The sequence below is a fragment of the Halichondria panicea genome, chromosome 9 (genome assembly GCF_963675165.1).
Source record: "Halichondria panicea chromosome 9, odHalPani1.1, whole genome shotgun sequence".
Lineage (NCBI taxonomy): Eukaryota > Metazoa > Porifera > Demospongiae > Suberitida > Halichondriidae > Halichondria > Halichondria panicea.
Genome location: NC_087385.1, coordinates 2565477 through 2586203, shown reverse-complemented (window position 1 = coordinate 2586203; position 20727 = coordinate 2565477). Strand labels below are relative to the sequence as shown.

At 41.3% G+C, this 20727-nt stretch overlaps 4 protein-coding genes across 4 annotated transcripts; 1 reads left to right on the top strand and 3 right to left on the bottom strand.

Moving 5' to 3' along the window:
* Positions 1-135: 135 nt before the first annotated feature.
* Positions 136-8971, bottom strand: LOC135341138 (tyrosine-protein kinase transmembrane receptor Ror2-like). The gene is made up of 8 exons (XM_064537633.1): positions 8757-8971; positions 8421-8580; positions 6193-6629; positions 6019-6045; positions 5515-5760; positions 4542-4792; positions 2111-2300; positions 136-1904 (listed from the first exon to the last, which is right to left on the bottom strand). The coding sequence occupies exons 1-8, from the start codon at positions 8821-8823 to the stop codon at positions 352-354; spliced, it is 2931 nt and encodes a 976-aa protein (XP_064393703.1). The 5' UTR covers positions 8824-8971; the 3' UTR covers positions 136-351.
* A 203-nt stretch (positions 8972-9174) lies between these two features.
* LOC135341146 (tetratricopeptide repeat protein 5-like) lies at positions 9175-13486 on the bottom strand. The gene is made up of 11 exons (XM_064537641.1): positions 13346-13486; positions 13000-13132; positions 12040-12248; positions 11811-11868; positions 11609-11698; positions 11351-11442; positions 11167-11220; positions 10830-10976; positions 10552-10736; positions 9750-9888; positions 9175-9467 (listed from the first exon to the last, which is right to left on the bottom strand). Exons 1-11 carry the CDS (start codon positions 13418-13420, stop codon positions 9345-9347), a joined length of 1305 nt encoding a protein of 434 aa, XP_064393711.1. The 5' UTR covers positions 13421-13486; the 3' UTR covers positions 9175-9344.
* LOC135341142 (uncharacterized) lies at positions 13483-20584 on the top strand. Its single transcript, XM_064537638.1, has 13 exons — positions 13483-13676; positions 16885-17008; positions 17064-17176; positions 17261-17387; positions 17639-17796; positions 18006-18097; positions 18173-18313; positions 18723-18858; positions 19030-19130; positions 19359-19494; positions 19545-19606; positions 19671-19730; positions 20169-20584. Exons 1-13 carry the CDS (start codon positions 13580-13582, stop codon positions 20274-20276), a joined length of 1455 nt encoding a protein of 484 aa, XP_064393708.1. The 5' UTR covers positions 13483-13579; the 3' UTR covers positions 20277-20584.
* LOC135341210 (digestive cysteine proteinase 2-like) lies at positions 15305-16356 on the bottom strand. The gene is made up of 2 exons (XM_064537723.1): positions 16285-16356; positions 15305-16027 (listed from the first exon to the last, which is right to left on the bottom strand). The coding sequence occupies exons 1-2, from the start codon at positions 16354-16356 to the stop codon at positions 15413-15415; spliced, it is 687 nt and encodes a 228-aa protein (XP_064393793.1). The 3' UTR covers positions 15305-15412.
* Positions 20585-20727: the final 143 nt, after the last annotated feature.

The following is a 20727-nucleotide window of genomic DNA, read 5'->3' as shown; positions in this document are numbered from 1 at the left end:
GCTGCGCTGATGTACGTTTGCAATTTGCAAGTCAGCACATGCATTATGTCCATAACGGAAATGAATAATTATTGTGGTCAAACATTACCAAAATTAGGTCTGTCACAGTAACAACTTGCATGCATATAAAGAGGGTTTGCTATCAAGTTGTATGAACAAAAATAATATATTTAAACACGACACAATAATCCGTATAAATACATGTACACGTAATAATTATAAAGAAGTGTGTAGACACGATACTGAACACACTTCACAGCACGATAATGTAAAAGTATATGACATTGTATAAGAGCCACCATAAAATATTATATTATAGCTACAAAAACTGTGGAGTCACCTAAGTATTAATTATAAGCAGCTTTCATCAGGTGGTCCCGCTCCTTTATGTAAGGAATGTAGATGATCGTAAGCACTACCAGGTTCTCCATTCGTGTCGGTCATAGTCGGTAACCCTTGTTGAGCATATTCCCTCACCATAGCCATGTTCTGATACTCAGATTGGGATTTGTGCTCCTCTTCTTGAATTTTAGCTGCGAAATTTGGGGACCATCGCCTAAGTCCATCGTGAAGCTCAGAAGCTGTTGGTCTCTCAGTTGGGTTCATGACCCAGCAGTCGATAATTAGGTCGTATATCTCTGGTGGACAGTTGTCTGGGCAGCTCATAACATTTCCATCGCGTACGTGTTGAACAACAGCCTCGTTAGACATGGTGTAGTACGGCTGAATACCAAATGAGAAAATCTCCCACAAAACAACACCAAAAGACCACACATCACTCTGTGTTGTGAACTTTGAGTACAGAATAGCTTCAGGAGGCATCCATCGAATAGGCAACATCTCGGCGTCTCCCAGTGTGAAGTAATCAGATGAGTAGACGTCTTGAGAGAGGCCAAAATCAGATATCTTCACTCTGTACGTGGAGCTAACAAGGCAGTTTCGGGTAGCCATGTCTCGATGTACGTAATGGTTCTGTGCAAGATACTCCAAGCCAGCGGAAATTTCGACGCAAAATTCGACTAGTTGTTCATTTGACAGTCCAGGAAATGGTGGTTTGGGGGCGTTTTGTCGAAGGAATTCATTCAAGTCGCCCTTTTCCATGTACTCAAACACCATGCACAAAGGCTCCTGCTTAATGCACACACCAAAGAGTTTCAAAATGTTTGGATGATCAAAAGCGTTCATTAGAGCAGCCTCTCTAAAGAATTCCTTCTTCACTTGCGGTGTTGCACCAACCTTAAGCACTTTCACAGCGACAGTTTGTGGCTTCATTTCCGCACCGATACATTCCGCCTCCGCTTGAACAACCACTCCAAAATGTCCCTGACCCAAGTCTCGGGTGTACACTATCATTTCCCTTGATATTTCAGGAAGTTTAACTCCATCATATTCCAGAGACGCTTCACCGATTGCAAGTGGGTTCGTAGCGTAGAGTGGTCCCATATCACTAACATCTTTACCGTCCAATTGTACATTCTGCACATAGTGGTGAGAGGTGGTTTCTCCTCCTTCAAATGAGGCTTTTTTTCGTTGGAAGCAGCAGAACCATAATACACATACTACAATCAGCAGGGCTACGACAACTGCAAAAGCCAATGGTACCACAATAGCAATGGTGACGATTGTGTTGAAGGATAGAGGGCCAAACAGAACCGTGCAAGTTGGCACATTACAGTACTCCCAGCGTGTGTCGGTGTCTGTAGTATAGCACCAAGGCATATCTCCTCTTTTTTCTGGGTTGCGGCAATAGTTGTGTCCGCTCAGGTATATCCGAGAGAAGGGTGTGAGGGTATGAGAGTGTGGAGATTGTGATCCCCACTGCTGACACGTCTTCCCACTGACCGTCATGTTTACTGTACCCATGTACGAGAACCCTTTGTCCTCAACATTGTAGCAGGTTGTGTCTAGAGCAAAACAAGAAAAAACAGTGATTAAACATATAGGTAAAGGGTCATCAATGGAATTAGCTGTTGTGCATGTTGGGCCAGGTTACCCTTCAACGGTAAGAAACAGAGACAAAATAAACATAATTATGGAATTAACTGTTGTGTACGCTGCCCTTAGCAAAGAAAAGGAGACAAAAAAGTAAAAAACATGTTCAGCAACTCACTTCCAACCTTCTGTTGTCTCATAATGGGCATGAAGCACTCGGGTAGGTCACCAGCCACTGTGTCAGGGAGTATAGAGCAATTGAAAACAATCTCCACTGGTTCATAATTGATAATCGCGATAAATGACTTTATATTTGAGATCTCTTCATCACACGTCTCATGTACAAGCTCACAGAAACGACGACAAGGCTGCAGGAACACAACATTAAATCACTATCTATAGTCAAAATATAACAGTCAGTGTCCTTATATAAGCAGGGTTAAGGTTTCATCTAGTGGGGGGGGGGGGGGGGGGTGAACCTTTCCCCCAAAATGCTCATCTTCTCCCCCCCCCCCAAATGTTGTAGAATAATAACATCATCATCATAATGTGATTAACTATAAGTTAGACACTAGTTGATAAGATCTACATGGGAAGTACATGGGAAAAGTGCCTCAGAGCAGGTATAATATGGGACTTAGTATACCTGCAAATTTACTTAGTATACCTAGTATTCCGTAGCCTCGATCCCAGGCCACACTTCCTCGAAGAGTGGGCCTGGTATCGACTGCTTGCGCATGTGCTAATCTTCCGCCGGTATCTGGCGGATCCGGATAACAACGTTGATGGTCAGTAAAACAGTGACGTCACAACAAACGGAAGTGGATTAAAGGAAGTAGATAGAAGGTTCCATTGAAGGTTTCTAGCTCATCTGATAGTATTCTGATAGCTACCCTTAGCCTACTATGTTAACAAAAGACTCACAGCCAGCAACAGTGTGGATGACAATCGTCTGAACAGAGTGAAAGCTGACAAGAGCCTATATGGACAGGCCACGCCCATCAAATACTAACTTGGTGAAAAGTCTACTATACTACTGCTACTGACTCTATCAGAAAGAAAATAGCTGTACAACAAACCTACAGCTCTGTCTCTAGCTAGCTAGCTATAATAGCTCTGTGTATGACTTTCAATACTTTGTCAGGATATTTTCGTGATAAATTCAGTATTATAGGGCATTTTACGGGAAAATATATCCAATAATTTCGCGCATGCGCAAGCAGTCAGTAGCAGGCCTTCTATTCAGGGGAGGCCAGTGAAGGAGGCTAAGTATTCCGTTGTCAAGTAATTGTATTGTAGTCAAGCGGTTTGTGCATGCGCACTAGTATCTAAATGAGTTAGACACTGTTTTGTCCGTGTCTATGGGATTTAGAAGCCCTCAGCCACTTTAGTACCCTCGCTACGCTCAGGATACTAAATCAATGCCTTTGGGCTTCTAAATCCCATAGACACCTCCAAAACAGTGTCTAACTATTATGTAGATCTACAGTGATGCGTTAGGTTAAGCATGATGTAATCAACAATAGTGGGCATAGCCAAACATTTTGCGACGCGCTTATGCGTGCTCAAAATCTTCCCCCCAAACTAGATGAAACCCTGATAAGAAGTGTATAATAACATTATAACTACAGCACAACACATGGTATATGCATAAAATGTCTGATCCTGCCACCTAATTCAGCAATAGAGTATATGAAACGCAGGATATAGTTACCTCACATAAACAAGTGCAAGCTGCGCTGTGCTAATGCCTCTCGCCATGTTTTGCTTTTGCTCAAAAAGTGAGTGTTATAGAAGAGGTAATTAGTTTGCTTTGTATACTGTTATGATATTATGCAATGAACACGGTCATTATAAAAGAGGAGCTTGATGGTCTATCTGATGGCTTGATGTCAAGGATTGAGCAATCTAGATTTCTTCCTCACTCCAAGCTGTACGACATTGATCACTGCACCAGCTTTTGATTTAAAATCTCTATATACTAAGGTTTCTCCTAACCAAACTATACTAGATCTACGAAGATGAGGCTTCTCTTCCTGGATTGAACAGTCCGGCTCGTAGGTGATCCTCTGGATATTTTACTGCTTCTCTCTATCCCTTGATATCTTATGTACGTACAACTAAACTGTTGACAAGACACAAAAATAACGCCGACTCAGCACATTTATAGCTTTAATTGCTCTTTTCGCACGATCTCAACATTGTTCCAACCTTATCTGATATAGATCTATGTAAGAAGTATTTTGCATTTCAAAAGAGGTGGCTCTGCACTGAGTTCAGAGTTCACAGGGCTGCTTCTGGCAGTGTATATATAGCTTTGAATATTTGTGCGAACAGATGACGATATGAAAGATTCTGAAGAGGCCTTCACTGTGAGTCAAACTAGCCATTACTCGAGAAAGAAGCTTTAGTTCGCAAATCCACGAATCAAAGTCCAGGAGAACGTGGCTAGAAAAGCTGTTATTTGTCGTTGCATTGTAACTGTTGAGCAGTTACAGCTGGAATAGACAGACAGACACACAGTCAGTTTTACCGTATACCTCGTGCGGCTACGCCTCGAGGCATTGAAACATTAATTTTACAAAAGTGGCTGTGCTATGTCAACTCACACGTATAGGGATGGGCGTAGTTTTGGACAAGTCACATGTAGCAAAGTTGGTAGCACACAGGAGATCATGAAAAGATTCCCTGCACTCTTCCGTATACTTATCAAATGATGGTAGAAGAGCTTGCATTTTAGCCTCGTAATCCGTTTGAGTTTGTTGGTCAGGTGCAGTCTTGTTAATATACACTTTATCGTAGCCAATCGTTCCTCTGTTGAAGCAAACCTCTCCCTGATAGTTTTCACAGGCTGGACCAGCTGCGGACGAAATGAACAATACAGTCAGTCATAGGGTAGGAGTCATGTCGCCTATACGCACTGTGGAGAAAAAACTACTAGCAAAAGTGCTCATTCTGTGCAGCTCACTCCTATACCATTTATAACCAGTACGCTTACACGTTATAGCAATAAAAGACCCTAAAATAGCACTTTGAAGCTTATAACTTTACTTGAATGTCTCCTTTTGATAGGTGTGTTACGATTGAGATCGAGGAAATACTATTATTTCTGAGAGAGTTACCCAACAAAAAATAGGATGAAAAGAGGTTTCGAGGTATCTGAAAATTGTCACGTGCAACACTTCCGTTTTCCTATCCCTCTCTTCCTTTATCTATGGTGCACTGTAAGGATATCATGGGATAGGCTGACTTAGCTTGTTGGTTTCCCAAATACACCGAGATCATGTACATGTAGAAGAGATAACAAACCACAGGAGAACAATGCCTACAAACAAACTATCAATGGCTTGCTTAGATGGATTCTTTTCAGGCCAAAATCCATAATTTATTGTACACTCAACTCTGACTCGAGACAATTATGCTTTGTTACTTATGCAAGGGGTAACTATAATAATGTGAATTGAGTGACATTCCATCAATGCACTTGTAATTGTGAACTAATTTAAAAGTCTTCAGTGGCTGCATGTAAAGCACTAACCCAAGTCACTGCAAAATTGTACGGCTATATATACCATAACTTACGACATTCTGGGATGTCACAGTAGTCCCAACGAGTGAATCGGTCAGTCGTAAAGCACCAGGGTCTCTCTCCTCTCTCAGCAGGGTTACGACAATAGTTGTGTCCTCCCTTCAACTCTGGTAACTCCTCTAAGTTCAGCAGGTGTTGGTGAGGGTAGCTCACATTCCAACTCTGACAGGGAAGGCCACCTTCGGTCACATTTACTGTGCCATCGTAGCCGCGCCCATGGCCACTGTAGCAGTCAGAACCTGTGCACGGGACAGAACATTATTAGCAAGAATTAAGCAAGCAAACATATTACAGTTGGTATTATCAGCTTAAAAAATTGCTTGAGCTAGCGCTGTTACTGTATGTATAAATGAACATTTACTCAATACTACATAGAATGGAAATTCATTGCTGCAAAGATGTGTACATAGTAGCTGGAGTGCATGTGCTCCGATAGTATAGTTACGCAACAGAGGGCAGTGTGGTATGTACATGATGTTGTGTGGTATTGTGCTCACCTGACAGAAGAGGTAAAGGAATTTCACCTGGGAAAGAGAACAAATTTGTTCATTGACATACATGATACAAATGTCATGTATATACATGTAGCTGCCGTATTATAATAGCCTATTATTATTACATGTACATGCAGTGGCTATAATCGCAGTGGCTATATATGTATCTTGGTTCACCTCGAAAGATGTCTACTGTACTGATACACATGGGGGTTCCTCCTCCATTTGGGTTTTCGAGAGGTACACAATTTGGTTGATCGATTACGGTCAGTTCTAGAACTCTGATCAGTTCTTCCATCTGCAGCCACGGCTCTCTACACACAAAATGCTGGGCAGCCAGACAGTCCCGACGACAAATTGGCTGGTAGGTCGGTATTTCGTAAGCAGGGTCACAAGTAGGGAAAGAGTATCGACAAAGCAGTGGCGTAGCAAGTTTAATACACTCCTGCGTGGATTTAAAGGTATCCAAAGTTTGTAGTATCCTGTCGTTGGCATATCGAGCAGTGCGTTGGTTAGACCTACTCCAGTTTGTCACCACGGTTGGGAATATTTCTAGCACAGACTGACAGGGACCTCCAGAGATATAGGGATCACATGTGTTGTTGCCATAGGTACTGTACAGGAGGATACAAAAGAGGGCAGTAAACAACATCATTTGCATTTAGTTGGCCATTTCGGAAATTACTGTTCAGTAAAACCTTTGGCATAATAATAATTAATCCAGGGTTAACAACATATCGTAGTACTACAAGTACAGTAGAACCTCGCTAATCCGAATAGAGCCGGACCAGACCCCATCCGAATACATGAAATTTCCGGATTAACGGATGTCATTAAGATTATAATTAATGAAGACACTTTTGCCTATGTATTAATTATGATATTACTGTGGCCAGAAGGGAAGCTGCTACCTAGAATATTTGCGAGGATTCGGACTAAAGGGGTCCGGATTAGTGAGGTTTTATGTACTGTACTTGCAAGTATCAAACGCATGCAAATTTTGCAATTGCTAATGGCTTCGCAAAATGAATGCTAAGATATATTTACACGGGTCTTGTATCACACATTGTATAGCGGGTTATTTTCGTACATTTCGTATTGTAGAGCATCATACAAAATTTAAACTACGAAATTATTCTACCGCAATAGGTTCAACGTCACTATCCAGAGCTGTACGAATATTAAAATGGTAGTTCATATGAAAATTTGCACCAACGAAAATTACCCGTTATACGGTACGATTTTGGCAGATCGCAAAAGTTAAATCACAACTTCTGTCATTCAAGACATTGTAGCACTATGGTAATATGATTCAGGAGTTCCTACTGCATGTGTATATACTTTGTGTACATGTTTCATGTGCATTAATTTGTGTATAAATCATTTATATGTACCTTCCTTAAATGTGGAGTTGCTTCCATGCGCAACAATTCGGGTAGGAACAATTAGCATATCTATAATTACCATGTCTTGCACTACTTAATTGAGATGTGAGAGACAGTGTGTAAATATCATAACACTTCTATTTAAGATAAATATGTGACATTCAGTCTACACTAAAACTCCATAGCACCATAATTAATTGTTTCGTGTACATAATTATAGTCTTGCAAAACGTAAAAAATCAGCCTTAATCAAGGTGTTACGGTAGCACTCAATCACACAACAGTTAATCACACCCATGATTTGCATGACACTTGCACCAAGTACAGAAGTGCATTCTTGGGGTTGAGCCGCTATAGCTGTATTATCTTCACTACATATCTCCAGACAACCACTAGATCTATCAAACATGTGGGATCCCCATGCAAGCGTGGCCACTCACTTGAGTCACTTGTGTGTTCAAACACACACTTGAACTACATGTCACTCAGTCCCCAGACCAATGGGCTAAGAGCTGCATATAAAGACATACTACATTATAGACTACATATTCGTATGTTGCTCACACATTAGAGACTACACAGTTTCCTAATCGAGAGACTTCTACACTGAAAGCAAAATAATGAAAATGACAATGGACAATGGGCAATCAGAAATGCTGCCATGCATGGTCTCACGGATCAAGGAACTCCGTTTAAAATCTGGTACAATTAATCAGAACTGAGTTGATCCCATAACCATTATTATTATACTGTGCTAACTATAATTCTACCGCATATCAAGTTTTAAATGCGATAGAAAACTGCGAGTTTTCATGAACGAAAAACAAAGTGAGCATGCACAGTCTTGCAATTTCGCATGCAATTCGCAATACATAGAAATTAATGCTTGTACATGATAATTTTTGCAAATGGTTAACTATGCTACTCATTCAAAACCCAATATACGGTAATGGATCAAATTATATATACACCCAACAAGATAACGTTGGATGGCTCCAGACATAGAGAGAATTCACTCACGTTATGTTAACTTCAAAAACAGGTAATAGGGCAGGAGTTGGGACTACAGCTACAGTTGTACGAACAGTAGTGCTGGTAGAGGAAGGTTGGGCAGTGTAGACGATGGCTGATGGAGTGGGATCAGGTGTACGTGTAGATGCAGGAACGGAGGAAGTCAGCACTGCATACAAATACGTACATACGAATCATCACTTTGTTACCTATACTAAAAGTTTGCATCAAGTTTGTATGAGCCTAGCCTAATTAAGTTACTGCCATAGGCTATTTTAATACACAATGAGTATTTGCAAAAAGCATGCTTGAGTTTTTATAAATGCACATAGTCGAGTCACTTACATTGAGCAGGACAGATGCAGTGCACCAAGAAGGCAGTTATGAAGAGAATGAGTCTACAAGAACCCATACTGCAATAGACTCTGTGTACAGACTTGACTTGTTCTGTATGCTAGTTCAGTTTAACTTGCAAAAACGAGGAGAAATGCGGCCAGAATAATTAAGTGTTCACAATTTCCTAAAGAATACGGAAGTGTAATACAGAGAATGCAGCATGGCAGGAGAGAAAGATTTTGACTCCACAACTCTGACTTTCTGGCTGGTGTTTGTCGTTGGTATGGTGCTGGTGCTGGGTTTATACAGAGGGTTCATGGGACCACTCACTCCTAAGAAAAGCCCGAAGCAGAAGCTGAGATCGAGAAAGGCCACCAAGGAAGGTCAAAGGTCATCGAGTTGAAGCCCCATGATGTACATGTACAAGGATGGTGAACTGATAACAATATTTTGGTGTGTTGTGTTAAACTGAAAGTTTATGATAATGTTAGTGCAGGTGCAGGGTGTGTAATGGCAATAGATCCATATTGTTCATAATATTGTTCACACTGTTTTACGATAAGTAATAATGGTGTAATTGGTATTTTGTTTGCAGTGCTAACTGAATGCAGTGATGGAGACTGTGGACTGAGCTAGTTTGTCTTTAGTGAGTCTCTGTCCATTAATGAGTAGCTGGCTGGGGTTGTCCACCCGAATGTTGTGGAACTGAATAGTATCAGACTGCAATGTGCATGTGTGTGTGTGTGTGTGTGTGTGTTACAGTTATGTGTATAATGGTCACTGTAAAAACACAATTTCATTAATGATTACATTTGTACCACAAATGGAACCGATAAAGAGGTCACTCAGATTGCCTATTATGCCATCTAATGCCACACCCTTGGCATAGCATATATGCAGACAAGTGTATCACGGCTGTGAGACTGTTTACTCAGAGTCTTAGTAGGTTTGAACTTCACTTGATACTTCAATAAAAAATTTTTTAATGATTATAAGACTCGCCTTGTCCTGGACCTGTGTAAATCTGAGCAGCGGGTCTGGTATAGCAATGATATCTCCCACACTGAGATGAGTGGTCTGGGCCAAGTTGTAAAGTGTTAGTCCAACGGCACTCCCACTGGTATCCACTAGCACGCAGGCACTGCAGACATAGTCTATTAATCATAATGATACTGCAGAGATAAAGGTTGATTGGTATACACACACACATTGGTCAAAAAGGTGGGAACGGTACGCATGTACAATGCACCAACTTTTGATTAATTACTGTATACACAAACAAGGGATCCATTTGGCAAACAAATTTGTTGACAGATTTTAAAAAATGACAGTATCTTGGCTTCCAGGGCAATTCCTGGGAAGTGGTACACCTTGTTATCATCATTCCAAATCTGTTCCCTTACTAAAGAAGGAACTTGGGGGAGTTAATGAGAAGTAAAAGGAATACATTCACTCTTATCTTCTACCCACAATGGTTATCCAGGATCACAATCACACAGCTGTGATAACAAAGAGGGGCTTGGTTTTATTGTGGTGAAGACTGCCATATTTCATATGCTTACTGCTTGTAAACAAAGCTATGAGACACAACAAAGTAACATGAACAACCACCAACACGTCATAATTAAGAGAAAATGAAAAAAAAACCATAGTCTGTAGGGAGCAAGTAACACATTGGGTAACAGAAGCATGGAACTGTGCAACAGGTGTGAACAGTGTATGCTACATGTACATGTACCCATGTCGTCTGTTATACTTGACACTTCCACTCCACACACACTGCATTCTCCACACCCTCACTCACTAAGACACTCTCTCCTTGAATGGCACAACACATACGAGACCCCCCAGGAACACGCGTCCATTGTTGACTCCCTTCTGTAATCCTGACGTATCCACCAGGACCCTCCCCACCTCACTCCCCACATACTTGCGGGTCTGGGCCAGAGACGAGGACAGAGATGCCAACAGCTTTGCCTTTGCCTTGCCCTGGGTAACGTGCAAAGTAACGTGGGGGTCCAAGCGATGAAACATCGTACACTACTAGCACCAAATCCTTTTGTTTTGGGCATTGGAGCTCACCTTGCTCTCAATGAGTCTAGCATTGGTCGTCAGAAACTTGAGCATGCTCTCTCTCTTTTCTCTTGGAGTTGCCCAGTTCGGATCTAGGGTACAGGATAGAGACAGCTGCTCCAACATCGCAGGGTAGTTCTCCTCATACTGGTACAGCTGCGTGAGAATACAAGCTAGTGCTAATTAACACAATAAAGCAGGCCATTTATTTATTGGACATGTGATTGCAATTTCGTTACCAGCTTTGGTACTGTTAATGGACAAAATGAGTCTGTGAGAAATACAAAGTGATACTTGTACGTATTGTAAACCCAATTGCATACAGTAGGTACAAAAAGTCACTCACTGTTGCCTTGTTGAAATGCAGATCAGGATTGTTACTGACAAAAGAGTCCTTCTCCTGTGCAATTAGAACAAACATACCGTAATTATTTACAGAACTATAGGATACACGCAACACATTTTGATTCAATAACCAAACATTCTACATGTACAGTAAGTGCTGCATTTTAGACTATCATTGTGCTCACAGCTTGACTGTAGGCTGAGGTGCACTGCTTGAGTATTTGGGGGTCCTGGTTGCTCACAAAAAACAGCGAGAGGTATGCATTGCCAAGCACCACTGAGAGAAATAACATGTACATAGCTCGAGTACAATAACGTTTAGCTGTCTATAAGTACGTGCATCTGTCCCATTATTAGGTAGCGTTATAACTACAGGGTACTTGCTAGAAGAGGGTAGTTACTGTATAATGCCAACTACTACTCAAGATTGATACACCACTCACTCCATGAAGTGCCATCACTGACGTCCATACCCACTGCCTCCTTTGCCTTCTCTACACTCTCTTTGATTTTAGCCTCTCGTTCACCAGCATCTGAGACAACACAATCAATAATAACAGACACATGTGGGAATCAGTATTAAGATTTTGCAAAGTACACCGTGATACTGGTATAGCCGAGGGTGATGATGCAGGACGTACGTACCTTTGCCCAGCTGACGCAGCACCATGGAGAGATTCCTTAATGACTCTTTACTCTTAGCCTGCAACATAAAATGTCAAAATCAGATCATTGATGATTAAACAACGATATGCTACAAACAGACATTGGGCTACCAAGAGTGAAGAGTACAAATCACTAAGAGCTACAGTAACAGAATGCACGCTTTCTATAAAGTAACTGCATTCTCCAAATAGGAAGTGAAGACACTGACATGAGAAAGAGAGCCCACAAAGCAGTCGTGCGCCTGTATCACATTGCCAGCCTTCCAGTAAGTCTCTCCCAAGTCATTCCATGCCTGTATAAGAGTAGGGTCATGCTTGATGGCCTTGGAGAGGCTGTCTTGAGCCTCTTGACTGTGGTCGGGGAGGATGTTGAGAGCACGTCCCCTCAAACACCACCACTGAACTTTGGGCAGCGAGTCTGGAAACACACAATAACACTAATCACTATGCATTCTCAATATAGGGGAAGTCATTCATTATCTGTAGTTGGGACGTCCAAAGGTCTAAGGACAAAGCCATACGCTGCAGCATGGGTATAATCATGTCACATTAATCAATAACGTTAAGAATATGGTACTGAGCATGAGTGACTTGTATCTATGGGGCGCCGTTTGTCTCATAACTCCTAGGAAATAATTATGTAAAATGTAAAATTTTGAGGTTATATAAGACTGACAGTCTACATTTATATACAGGAAGTGAAGTATATATACAGACAGGCATTACATATGCTGACCGTCCACATTTATAAATACATTTATATTGACAGTGTACATTTATAAATAGAGAATCGAATATATACTGAGAGTCTACATTTATATAAACGTGCCATGCTTATAAACAGAGAGGTGACGTTTATATACCCACAGACTACATTTATATAAGCGTGGCACACTTTATACTTCACCTCTCTGTTATAAGCGTGGCACGCTTATACAAGCTTATACAAATGTAGGCTCTCAGTATTTATAAATGTACACTGTCAGTATAAAATGCTTTATAAATGTGGACGGTCAGTATAATTATATAAAATGCCTGTCTGTATATATACTTCACTCCCTGTATATAAATGTAGACTGTCAGTCTTATATAACCTCAACATTTTACATTTGTCATGTTTCCTAGGAGTTATGAGACAAACGGTGCCCCATATCCCTTATGTATCAGACCTTGAACAGAATCTAATAGACTGAGAGTCTCTTTGAGCTTTTCCTCCACATCCACAGTTTTTCTCCCTGCCTGCTCCAGAGGGTGTGTCTCTAGATACTGACGATGGAACACGTACAGCTCAGTCACAGCATCCTGCGAGTTTAACACAATATCTATAACCAGAACGTACTCAAGCACAATGAAGCTACAATGAGTGGTCTCACACTCACCCAAATATGACCCAAATATGAGTGGCGAGCGATTTCATGCACACCGCCCCCAAATTCATGAAAATGTTTGATCAGCCTGGATTACACAGATATTATATGTCAACTTTGCCAACTACTAGGAGTAGTGTGTGTGTACCTGAGCTCTTTTCAGATCTGCCTCTTGTTGAGCAGAGCTTTCCTGCTGCAGCTGGAAGTTTTCTTCACTCTCCATGAGTCAGGTATAAGGTAAAGGTCGACAGTCACCAATGTCAATTCAATATGGAGGCGTGGCTCACTGGACTTTCTGCAAGGCAAGTGTACACAGTAAACATGGAGTGTGAACAAGTGGCATAGGATCGATAGAGTCTGTGATTCATGCACCTCTCCTGTGATGAGCATGGCTGCACTTTACACAAGGATTGCTCGGTGGAAGAAGCAGACTGGGCATGGAGGGTGCAAAGAGGGGACTGTGCATTCTGGAGCACAAGGTAAAATCTAGCTAGATCTTCCTGGTAGCCTAGGCCTTGGCATTGTAGGTCTAGATCTTACAGGTGACCCTCCAAATAAGCGACACCCTCGTTAAATAGCAATTTGGATCATGTTCACTGTCAAACTGGTAGTCTCGCAATAGTGACTGAGGTGGGGGAAGAACGTCTGATCACTATTCACTGATTCCGTGGCACTGACGGATATTAGAGTCAGATGCATATTAATTAGCCATGAGGTCAGGTTCGAAACATGTGGGCAGCTAACTGTATGTAGCTCTTGTTTTGGCCTGATCTTTTTGTAACCGGGTTCCTTCGCAGCCATTGCAGCCACGTTAGCACAATAAATTGCCTTCTTAAAAATTAACACGATCAATTTTTTTCCACTTTCATTTCATCCACTTTCATTTTATGCTGGTGTTAACCCCTCTAAACACGTAGTAAAATGTGATTGATACTGCCAATATTCCAGCAATATTCCAGCAAGAGCCACAGAATCAGTGCAATAGTGATTATATAGACGCTACAGTAGACCCTCGCTAATCCGGATCACTTTAGTGAGAAACCTCGCAAATCCGGACAAATAAAAAGAAGAGGGCATGTCAGACTACTGCGCATGCACACTCTTTGCTAAATCAGCAATAATAACGTGCTCTCAGGTGTCTCAGTACAATGGCCACTGCAAAGAAAATTAAAGAGCTCACAAGACTCACTCTATTGGAGAGAAATGGAGATAAAAGACTAATAACAGCTTCCCTTCTGGCCACAGTAATAGCTTTAATTATATTTCTACACGTGCAAGTGTCTTCGTTAATGGATAATTACTTGAATCATTCGTTAATCTGGATGTATATTTGGATGTAGCCTGGTTCCGCTCTATAGCGAGGGTCTACTGTACCTCGACTGACTTCCAATTAGAAATTCCTTCTTTTTATGCAACACCAGGACTTAAACAGCCATATTAAATAACTACAAAGGAAGTGATCTCTGGCTTTGTAAGTTTTATGGTAGCTATATAACGCCGTAGATGGTATCTCTCCCATACACAGTAGAAACAATATTATATGGTCCCCAGTATATGCTATATCCCGTAACTGAAGAATACTAGCATTGTAGCATAGATATAATGTGGCATAGCAGCGCAGGTTTATTATCTTCGCTAAACTATGGCAAGGTATACATTAAAACAGAAGCAGCTGTTATAATTTTGACTAGATGGTGATGACATTGATGTGATGACATGACGACAAACTGTGGAGTCCATGGCTAGGCTAGCTCTAGAACTATCACTATCTTGCATCCATTTCTCTTAATTAACGTGGAAGACCATCTAAAGGGGCACAGATGGTCCAGGGGGGACAGTCCGTGACAATATTCAATTGTTGTAGACAACTATAGCAGCATAGATAGTCCCCAGATTGTTATGGGCAACTTATAAAATTTGTCGTAGATGCTCTGGGGGGACCAATTACAACGGATTTTCTGCCATAGACGGTCCAGGAGATTAATTTACGGGAGGACCAGTTATTGTATGATAGCGATAGCAATGCATACTTACATGTATCTACTAGATCTAAGCTAAATACCAAATCTTAAGTCCCTATAAGACTTTCTTGTTCAATAATTATTATTGGTCTAGCTAAATTGTTTCCCTATACATCCAATATACTCACTATAGACACATTCTCTGAAATCAATGGAAGAAACAATGTACAAGTCTAACAAGTTGCGGCAACTAATTAGACTGTGGGATATCTAGGTTGTGTAGCGATTCCGCAGTTGTTATCTCTGTTCCTGGCCATCTTTATGTATCCCTCCTCCCCCCAGTGGGTGCCCCAACTATTCTTCACCAGCCAATAATCCTGGCCTTTCTCACTTCCATAGCCGACAACTAGAACACTCCGATCAAGACCTAGATCAGAGCAGTCTGGCTCGTAGTATACCCCACTGTGATAAAGCTGGAAACTTAGACGACTGCCATTAATGGTGGCTGTGATTAGTCCTATAGTTGCAACGGCTTGCTGTAAGGCATTCTCATCCTTTGAAGTGATATTCACATAACCATTGATATTGGCACCGACATGACTTTGATTAAAATGACAAACACCTTCCTGAGCCGTGTAGGGGTAGCTTGCCTTGGTGTCGATACCATTATTCTTCACTACAAAATCAAAAGCTCTATCCTCGTACCCACCAATGCATCCTGCGTTATCTTTTGAGCAATCGATAAGATTTTGCTCACTGAGAGAAATCAGAATTCCAGTTTTACGACAATGCTGCCCCTCGATAGATCCAGTAACACTGAAAGCCCAACTGGAAACAGTGGCGTAGCCAGGATTTTGGGAAGGGCAGGGCTCAAATTATTTGAGCAGGGCCAGAGTGTAACACCTAAAAAAAAGATCATCACTTTTCCTCAGCAGTCAGCATGCATTAGATGGCCCTGCCCACATTTCCATTCAATGACATCATTCTAGTAACTATGCATGCAGAATACATGGACAGATCGCGGTAATTCAAGTGTTGATAAAGCACAAAAGGGGGGGGCTCTAGCCCCTCAGCCCCCCCTCTGCCTACGCCACTGGGAAAAGCAATGCCGTCCTTCATTCTTCACTCTTGTCACGTATCCCTTTGTCCTCCAGTCAACAGAGTTAGGAAGCTCCACACTGCTGTCATACGTGAACATCTTGATTCTAGCTGTGTTTGAACTGACTGATTTATAGCCATTTATCATTGACACAAATTCATGGCTCTCAAGATCGGCAAATATTCATTCATTGCAAGGGTGAAATTTTTACTATTTGTATTGTGTTCCTCAACGAATATTTTGTTGTCATTCCATATGTTGTATCTGTTGAGTTCCTCTAGCTCATCTTTGTACTCTTTGCTGTGATCCTGTATTTGTATAAATTTAAAACATGGCTATCAGTGTCACAGTCTGTGTGCTGTTTGTGTAGTGTTTGCTCTCTAACTTGTATACACAGTTATACCTTCTTCCAGACTTCCCACTCAGATGGAAACTCTAATGCATTTGCATAAACGACTAAGACTAAAACTGTGACAATTACACTCATTCTGTTCATGCTCTGTTGTACTCTGTGCCTTAATGGTCTGTATATTGTAGTAGGAACCAGTATAACGCTGATAACATACTAAACCCACAAAACTATGCTTATTATAACTGTACACACACTCTCTCTTTCTACGCGTATAGACAGCTGCGTTTGGATGCAAGGGCCAAAAGTGCCAAAAGTGGAAATTGATTACTTGAAACTAAGAGAACTGTGCTCAAGACATCTGCCAGCAAAAGCTGAACACCAGACGTTACCCTCAACAGGGCAAGTCTTAGGTGGTACGATGTGATTACTCATTGCCATTTATCTTTGCCTTCAGGATCAGTAGAGAGAAACATGATCAGTTTATGGCTGAGTATTCAAAGATATTCAAGAGGAGAAGATGTCGCTCGGTGGAGAACACAACCAAACCACCGATACACACCTGCTATTGTGAGTTATTTTTAACATATTCTATGGCTCAACCACAATCACACAGTAAATTGTGAAAAAGTATGTGTTATATTATATCTTCAGCACGATGCAGTCACCATGGAGACATATCATCTTACATGATAGCCATTCATGGGAGAGAGAAGGGAGAACAGGATGAGATTGACCTCAGTACACGTCTGCAGGCTATGGCTGACATTGTCAGGAAACTGTGAGCATGACGACTCGATCTACATGTAGCAATTGTACACATTCGTAAGGTCCTACAGGTATAGGTTGGAATCCCCTGAAGCTCAATGTTCACAATACACAAACATGTAGACTACATGTAGTTACCTGTGTCACAGAATCATTATGTTCATTTCACACTCAGTATACAGATCATGCAGTACATACAAATCATGCACACAGATTTCTTTGTTTTGTTTGTGTTGTTAGCCATTAAGTTTTGTACCCCTATAGGCCTATCCAAAGGACAAATACCGAAGTGAAGCGACTGTGCCAGCACCTGCTGCACTTCAGTGAGCTCTTCCCTGCCTCTCAGCTCCCACTGTCAACCATCTTACCTGGGCTTGCATCGCGAGTCTATGTTGAGGCGCTACCGCAGAGAGGATACTCGTGTAAGATATGTATGTACATATAATATACCATTCCCTATCAGCACATATCATATACACAGGGCTGTGACTTTTACCATACCCGTATTTTCCCTCATGACATTTGTCGAACCTCACTTTTACATGCAGTAGTGCCCTTATAAAACGTTACAGAGATTACTAAGCCAATAATTGCTGGACACAAATAAGTAAAGGTTTTTTGCGCTCCATAGTGCCAGTTCACAGTGGAGTGTACATCATCCTGCAAGGATCAGTGGAAAAGTTGTCTCAAGATCCAACCACAATGGAACTCTCTTCTCTTATCGTGAGTTCTAAAGTGTCTATAGCAGCATCGAATTTTGTCTATTGCACATCAAGTCACAATGCAACTTCCCTACAGTTGAGAGCAGGGACCAGCTTCGGCAGCCTGGAAGGAGGTAATGCGGATCGCACGATTAAAAATAACTACCCAATGTATTACAACGACCAAACATGTACTCTATTGAGGATCGCTCAAGTTGATTATCAGAGAGTGCTCCAAGTAAGTATTGTGTCTGATAGGTGGGATACGTGTGGAGTTTACACACATGCATAATACTGTATTACTAGAATGTTTTACGAGCATCAAACATTGCGAACTTTGATCAATTCGCAACAATAAAATCCGAAAGACAACTAGTAAATACACATAATCCTTTCCAGAACGCAATAGTTAGATCGCAAAGGGTCAAATTTTCTGCTGATTTGGCTCATTCGCAAAAGTTTTTCACCCGCAAAATATTGTAGTTGTTAAGCTACCTATAATTATTATTGCTACTGTTACATTCTATTATCAGAGCTCTGCGTATATAAGTATGGTAATCCCAATGAGTGGGCGCACATATAGATGTTTGCCATAAAAGGCGCTCAGATGCCTGACTGAGGATTTCATTCTTGTTTTTTATCAACAGAAATGCACCAGCGAAATCACCAGTGTAAACGAGCGTCTGCTGAGGTCATGTCCACTGTTGCATGGCGTGAGTCCGTCCACACTCTCTAAACTGGCTCAAAACGTCACTTGGGAGACTGCCTCCAAAAGAAACACAGGTAATGATATCGTATTCCAAAATGTTGCTGTAAATACCGTATAGCGCGAAATTTTCGAACTTCTGAGACTTCTATCTACTATTTGCAGAGTGTTTGAGATCAAAGAATCATATAAATTGACTATATCTAGTACATGTTAACTATACAAGCACCTCTACACTATACATGTAGTTATCCTCAGTGAGGGAGAGAGAATATCACGAGTGGGGATCATTCAGGAGGGAAGGTGCACTGCTCAGGCTCGAGTCCCTGATACTCTCATGTCAGTAGAGGTACGTACTTGCCTTTTACATGTCTATAGATACTATACCAATAGTTCTTGATACCACTTATGTCTATAGATACTACCAATAGTTCCTGGTACCACTACGTGTATGTAAATATCGGTCAGTAATATGCAAGGTATTCAAGTTATATGTACTTGTACATTATAATTATTTTTGTTAGCACTTTATGTGGTGTACAATTAATGCACATAAAAACCTTATACACTCACTCAGGTGATAGTAGGTGAGGTCGTTCCTGGTGACTGCATAGGAGAGGTTTTTTTGAGAGGAAGGGAGACACAGCCCTTCTCCATAATCACCGGCACGCCTCACACTAGGATTGGTTGGATTGAGACACGGGCTATCAAAGGTACAAACAGATGTAGTTACTGCTTTTACATAATCGATTCCTGATTTTAGTGAGTGAAGTTGAGAAGCAAATACTGCCAAGTAAAGATTTTTCTCTTCCCTTGCTCACAAAGGTATGGTATAATGTTATAGCTCTGCTCTAGTGATTTTCAAGATGCATCTTTTATGACTTTGCAGGAAGTTCTACGCAACATGTATGCAGACAAACTGCTTGAAAAACAATGGAGGAAAATTCAGGTAAGATTACAATTTGACCAAACTTGTACCGTAGCGGGTAATTTTTGGGGGATAAAATATTCGTGGTTGAGCAGTATTTAGTCACTTTGTGGATAATATTTTCGTGGTTGCTGCTTGCACTGCAAGTAAATTAGGCAAGGTCGCTTCATTCGTGGTCAGACCTTCAACCACGAAAATTACCCTCTACGGTATAGCACTGTACCTGTACCTTCTGTTGGGCAGAATCCAACCAACTGCGACACAGAGGGTTATACTCCGCCCAACTACCTATACCTGCATGTATGTACCCCTACACTCCTACAGTGTTTTGTCATCAGTGTGAGCATGGATAGCAGGTTAGAGCCCTCCAGGGTGTATGCGTTTTCTATCTGCATCAGTGTCTGTGTGTTTTGCTCATGTCTGTATGAAGAAGTGATTAATTGTAATGTTCTTGTATAGAGGGATATTGTGAAGGAGGTCCTGACCGAGCGTGGGATTAGACGAGGGACAAGCAAGTGGCTGCACTCAGAATCACATCCAAGATTGTCACGACACCAATCGCAATAATTTTGAGTCAGTATGTATAATATTTTTAAACCAATATTATATTATGACTTGTCCTGCACATTTTTTGATACTCAGTTTTGTTTCCGAAGTTTCAGTCATGTAAACGTGATACATGTTGATATATCACATTTGCTTCATCGTAATACTCACCACGCTCTTGCAAAAACACCACATTACAAGAGCCATGGACAGAACAATTTTTACTCTGTTTCGTTCTTATTTGAACTCGTCAGCATGGCACACTTGTTACATGTATGCAATCTGTAGCCACATGTACAGTTACATAATTATACTGTTTGTGAGGGTTGGATCTTTACCTATAGTAAAATAAGCAAATATCTGGCTAGCTGTAAAAAGGACCAGTGCCAGTGGGGTGGGGCATTGTCCAGACGCGGCACAACATCTACATATTACTACACTCGTGGGATCTCCAAGGATACCTGTATACTGT

What these genes read in the sequence shown, in the direction of transcription:
- LOC135341138 (XM_064537633.1), bottom strand. Translation starts at nt 8,823, where the DNA reads ATGGGTTCTTGTAGACTCATTCTCTTCATAACTGCCTTCTTGGTGCAC. An exon ending in CTGCATCTGTCCTGCTCAAT is followed by an intron (nt 8,581 to 8,756) that starts GTAAGTGACTCG and finishes ATTTGTATGCAG; the next exon opens with TGCTGACTTCCTCCGTTCCT. An exon ending in TACAGTAGACATCTTTCGAG is followed by an intron (nt 6,046 to 6,192) that starts GTGAACCAAGAT and finishes TCTCTTTCCCAG; the next exon opens with GTGAAATTCCTTTACCTCTT.
- LOC135341146 (XM_064537641.1), bottom strand. Translation starts at nt 13,420, where the DNA reads ATGGAGAGTGAAGAAAACTTCCAGCTGCAGCAGGAAAGCTCTGCTCAA. An exon ending in CAGATCTGAAAAGAGCTCAG is followed by an intron (nt 13,133 to 13,345) that starts GTACACACACAC and finishes TTAAACTCGCAG; the next exon opens with GATGCTGTGACTGAGCTGTA. An exon ending in TGCATTTCAACAAGGCAACA is followed by an intron (nt 10,977 to 11,166) that starts GTGAGTGACTTT and finishes ATTCTCACGCAG; the next exon opens with CTGTACCAGTATGAGGAGAA.
- LOC135341142 (XM_064537638.1), top strand. Translation starts at nt 13,580, where the DNA reads ATGAGCATGGCTGCACTTTACACAAGGATTGCTCGGTGGAAGAAGCAG. An exon ending in TGAGACACGGGCTATCAAAG is followed by an intron (nt 19,495 to 19,544) that starts GTACAAACAGAT and finishes TCCTGATTTTAG; the next exon opens with TGAGTGAAGTTGAGAAGCAA. An exon ending in AACAATGGAGGAAAATTCAG is followed by an intron (nt 19,731 to 20,168) that starts GTAAGATTACAA and finishes GTTCTTGTATAG; the next exon opens with AGGGATATTGTGAAGGAGGT.
- LOC135341210 (XM_064537723.1), bottom strand. Translation starts at nt 16,356, where the DNA reads ATGTTCACGTATGACAGCAGTGTGGAGCTTCCTAACTCTGTTGACTGG. An exon ending in CAAAGGGATACGTGACAAGA is followed by an intron (nt 16,028 to 16,284) that starts GTGAAGAATGAA and finishes AAATAATTTGAG; the next exon opens with CCCTGCCCTTCCCAAAATCC.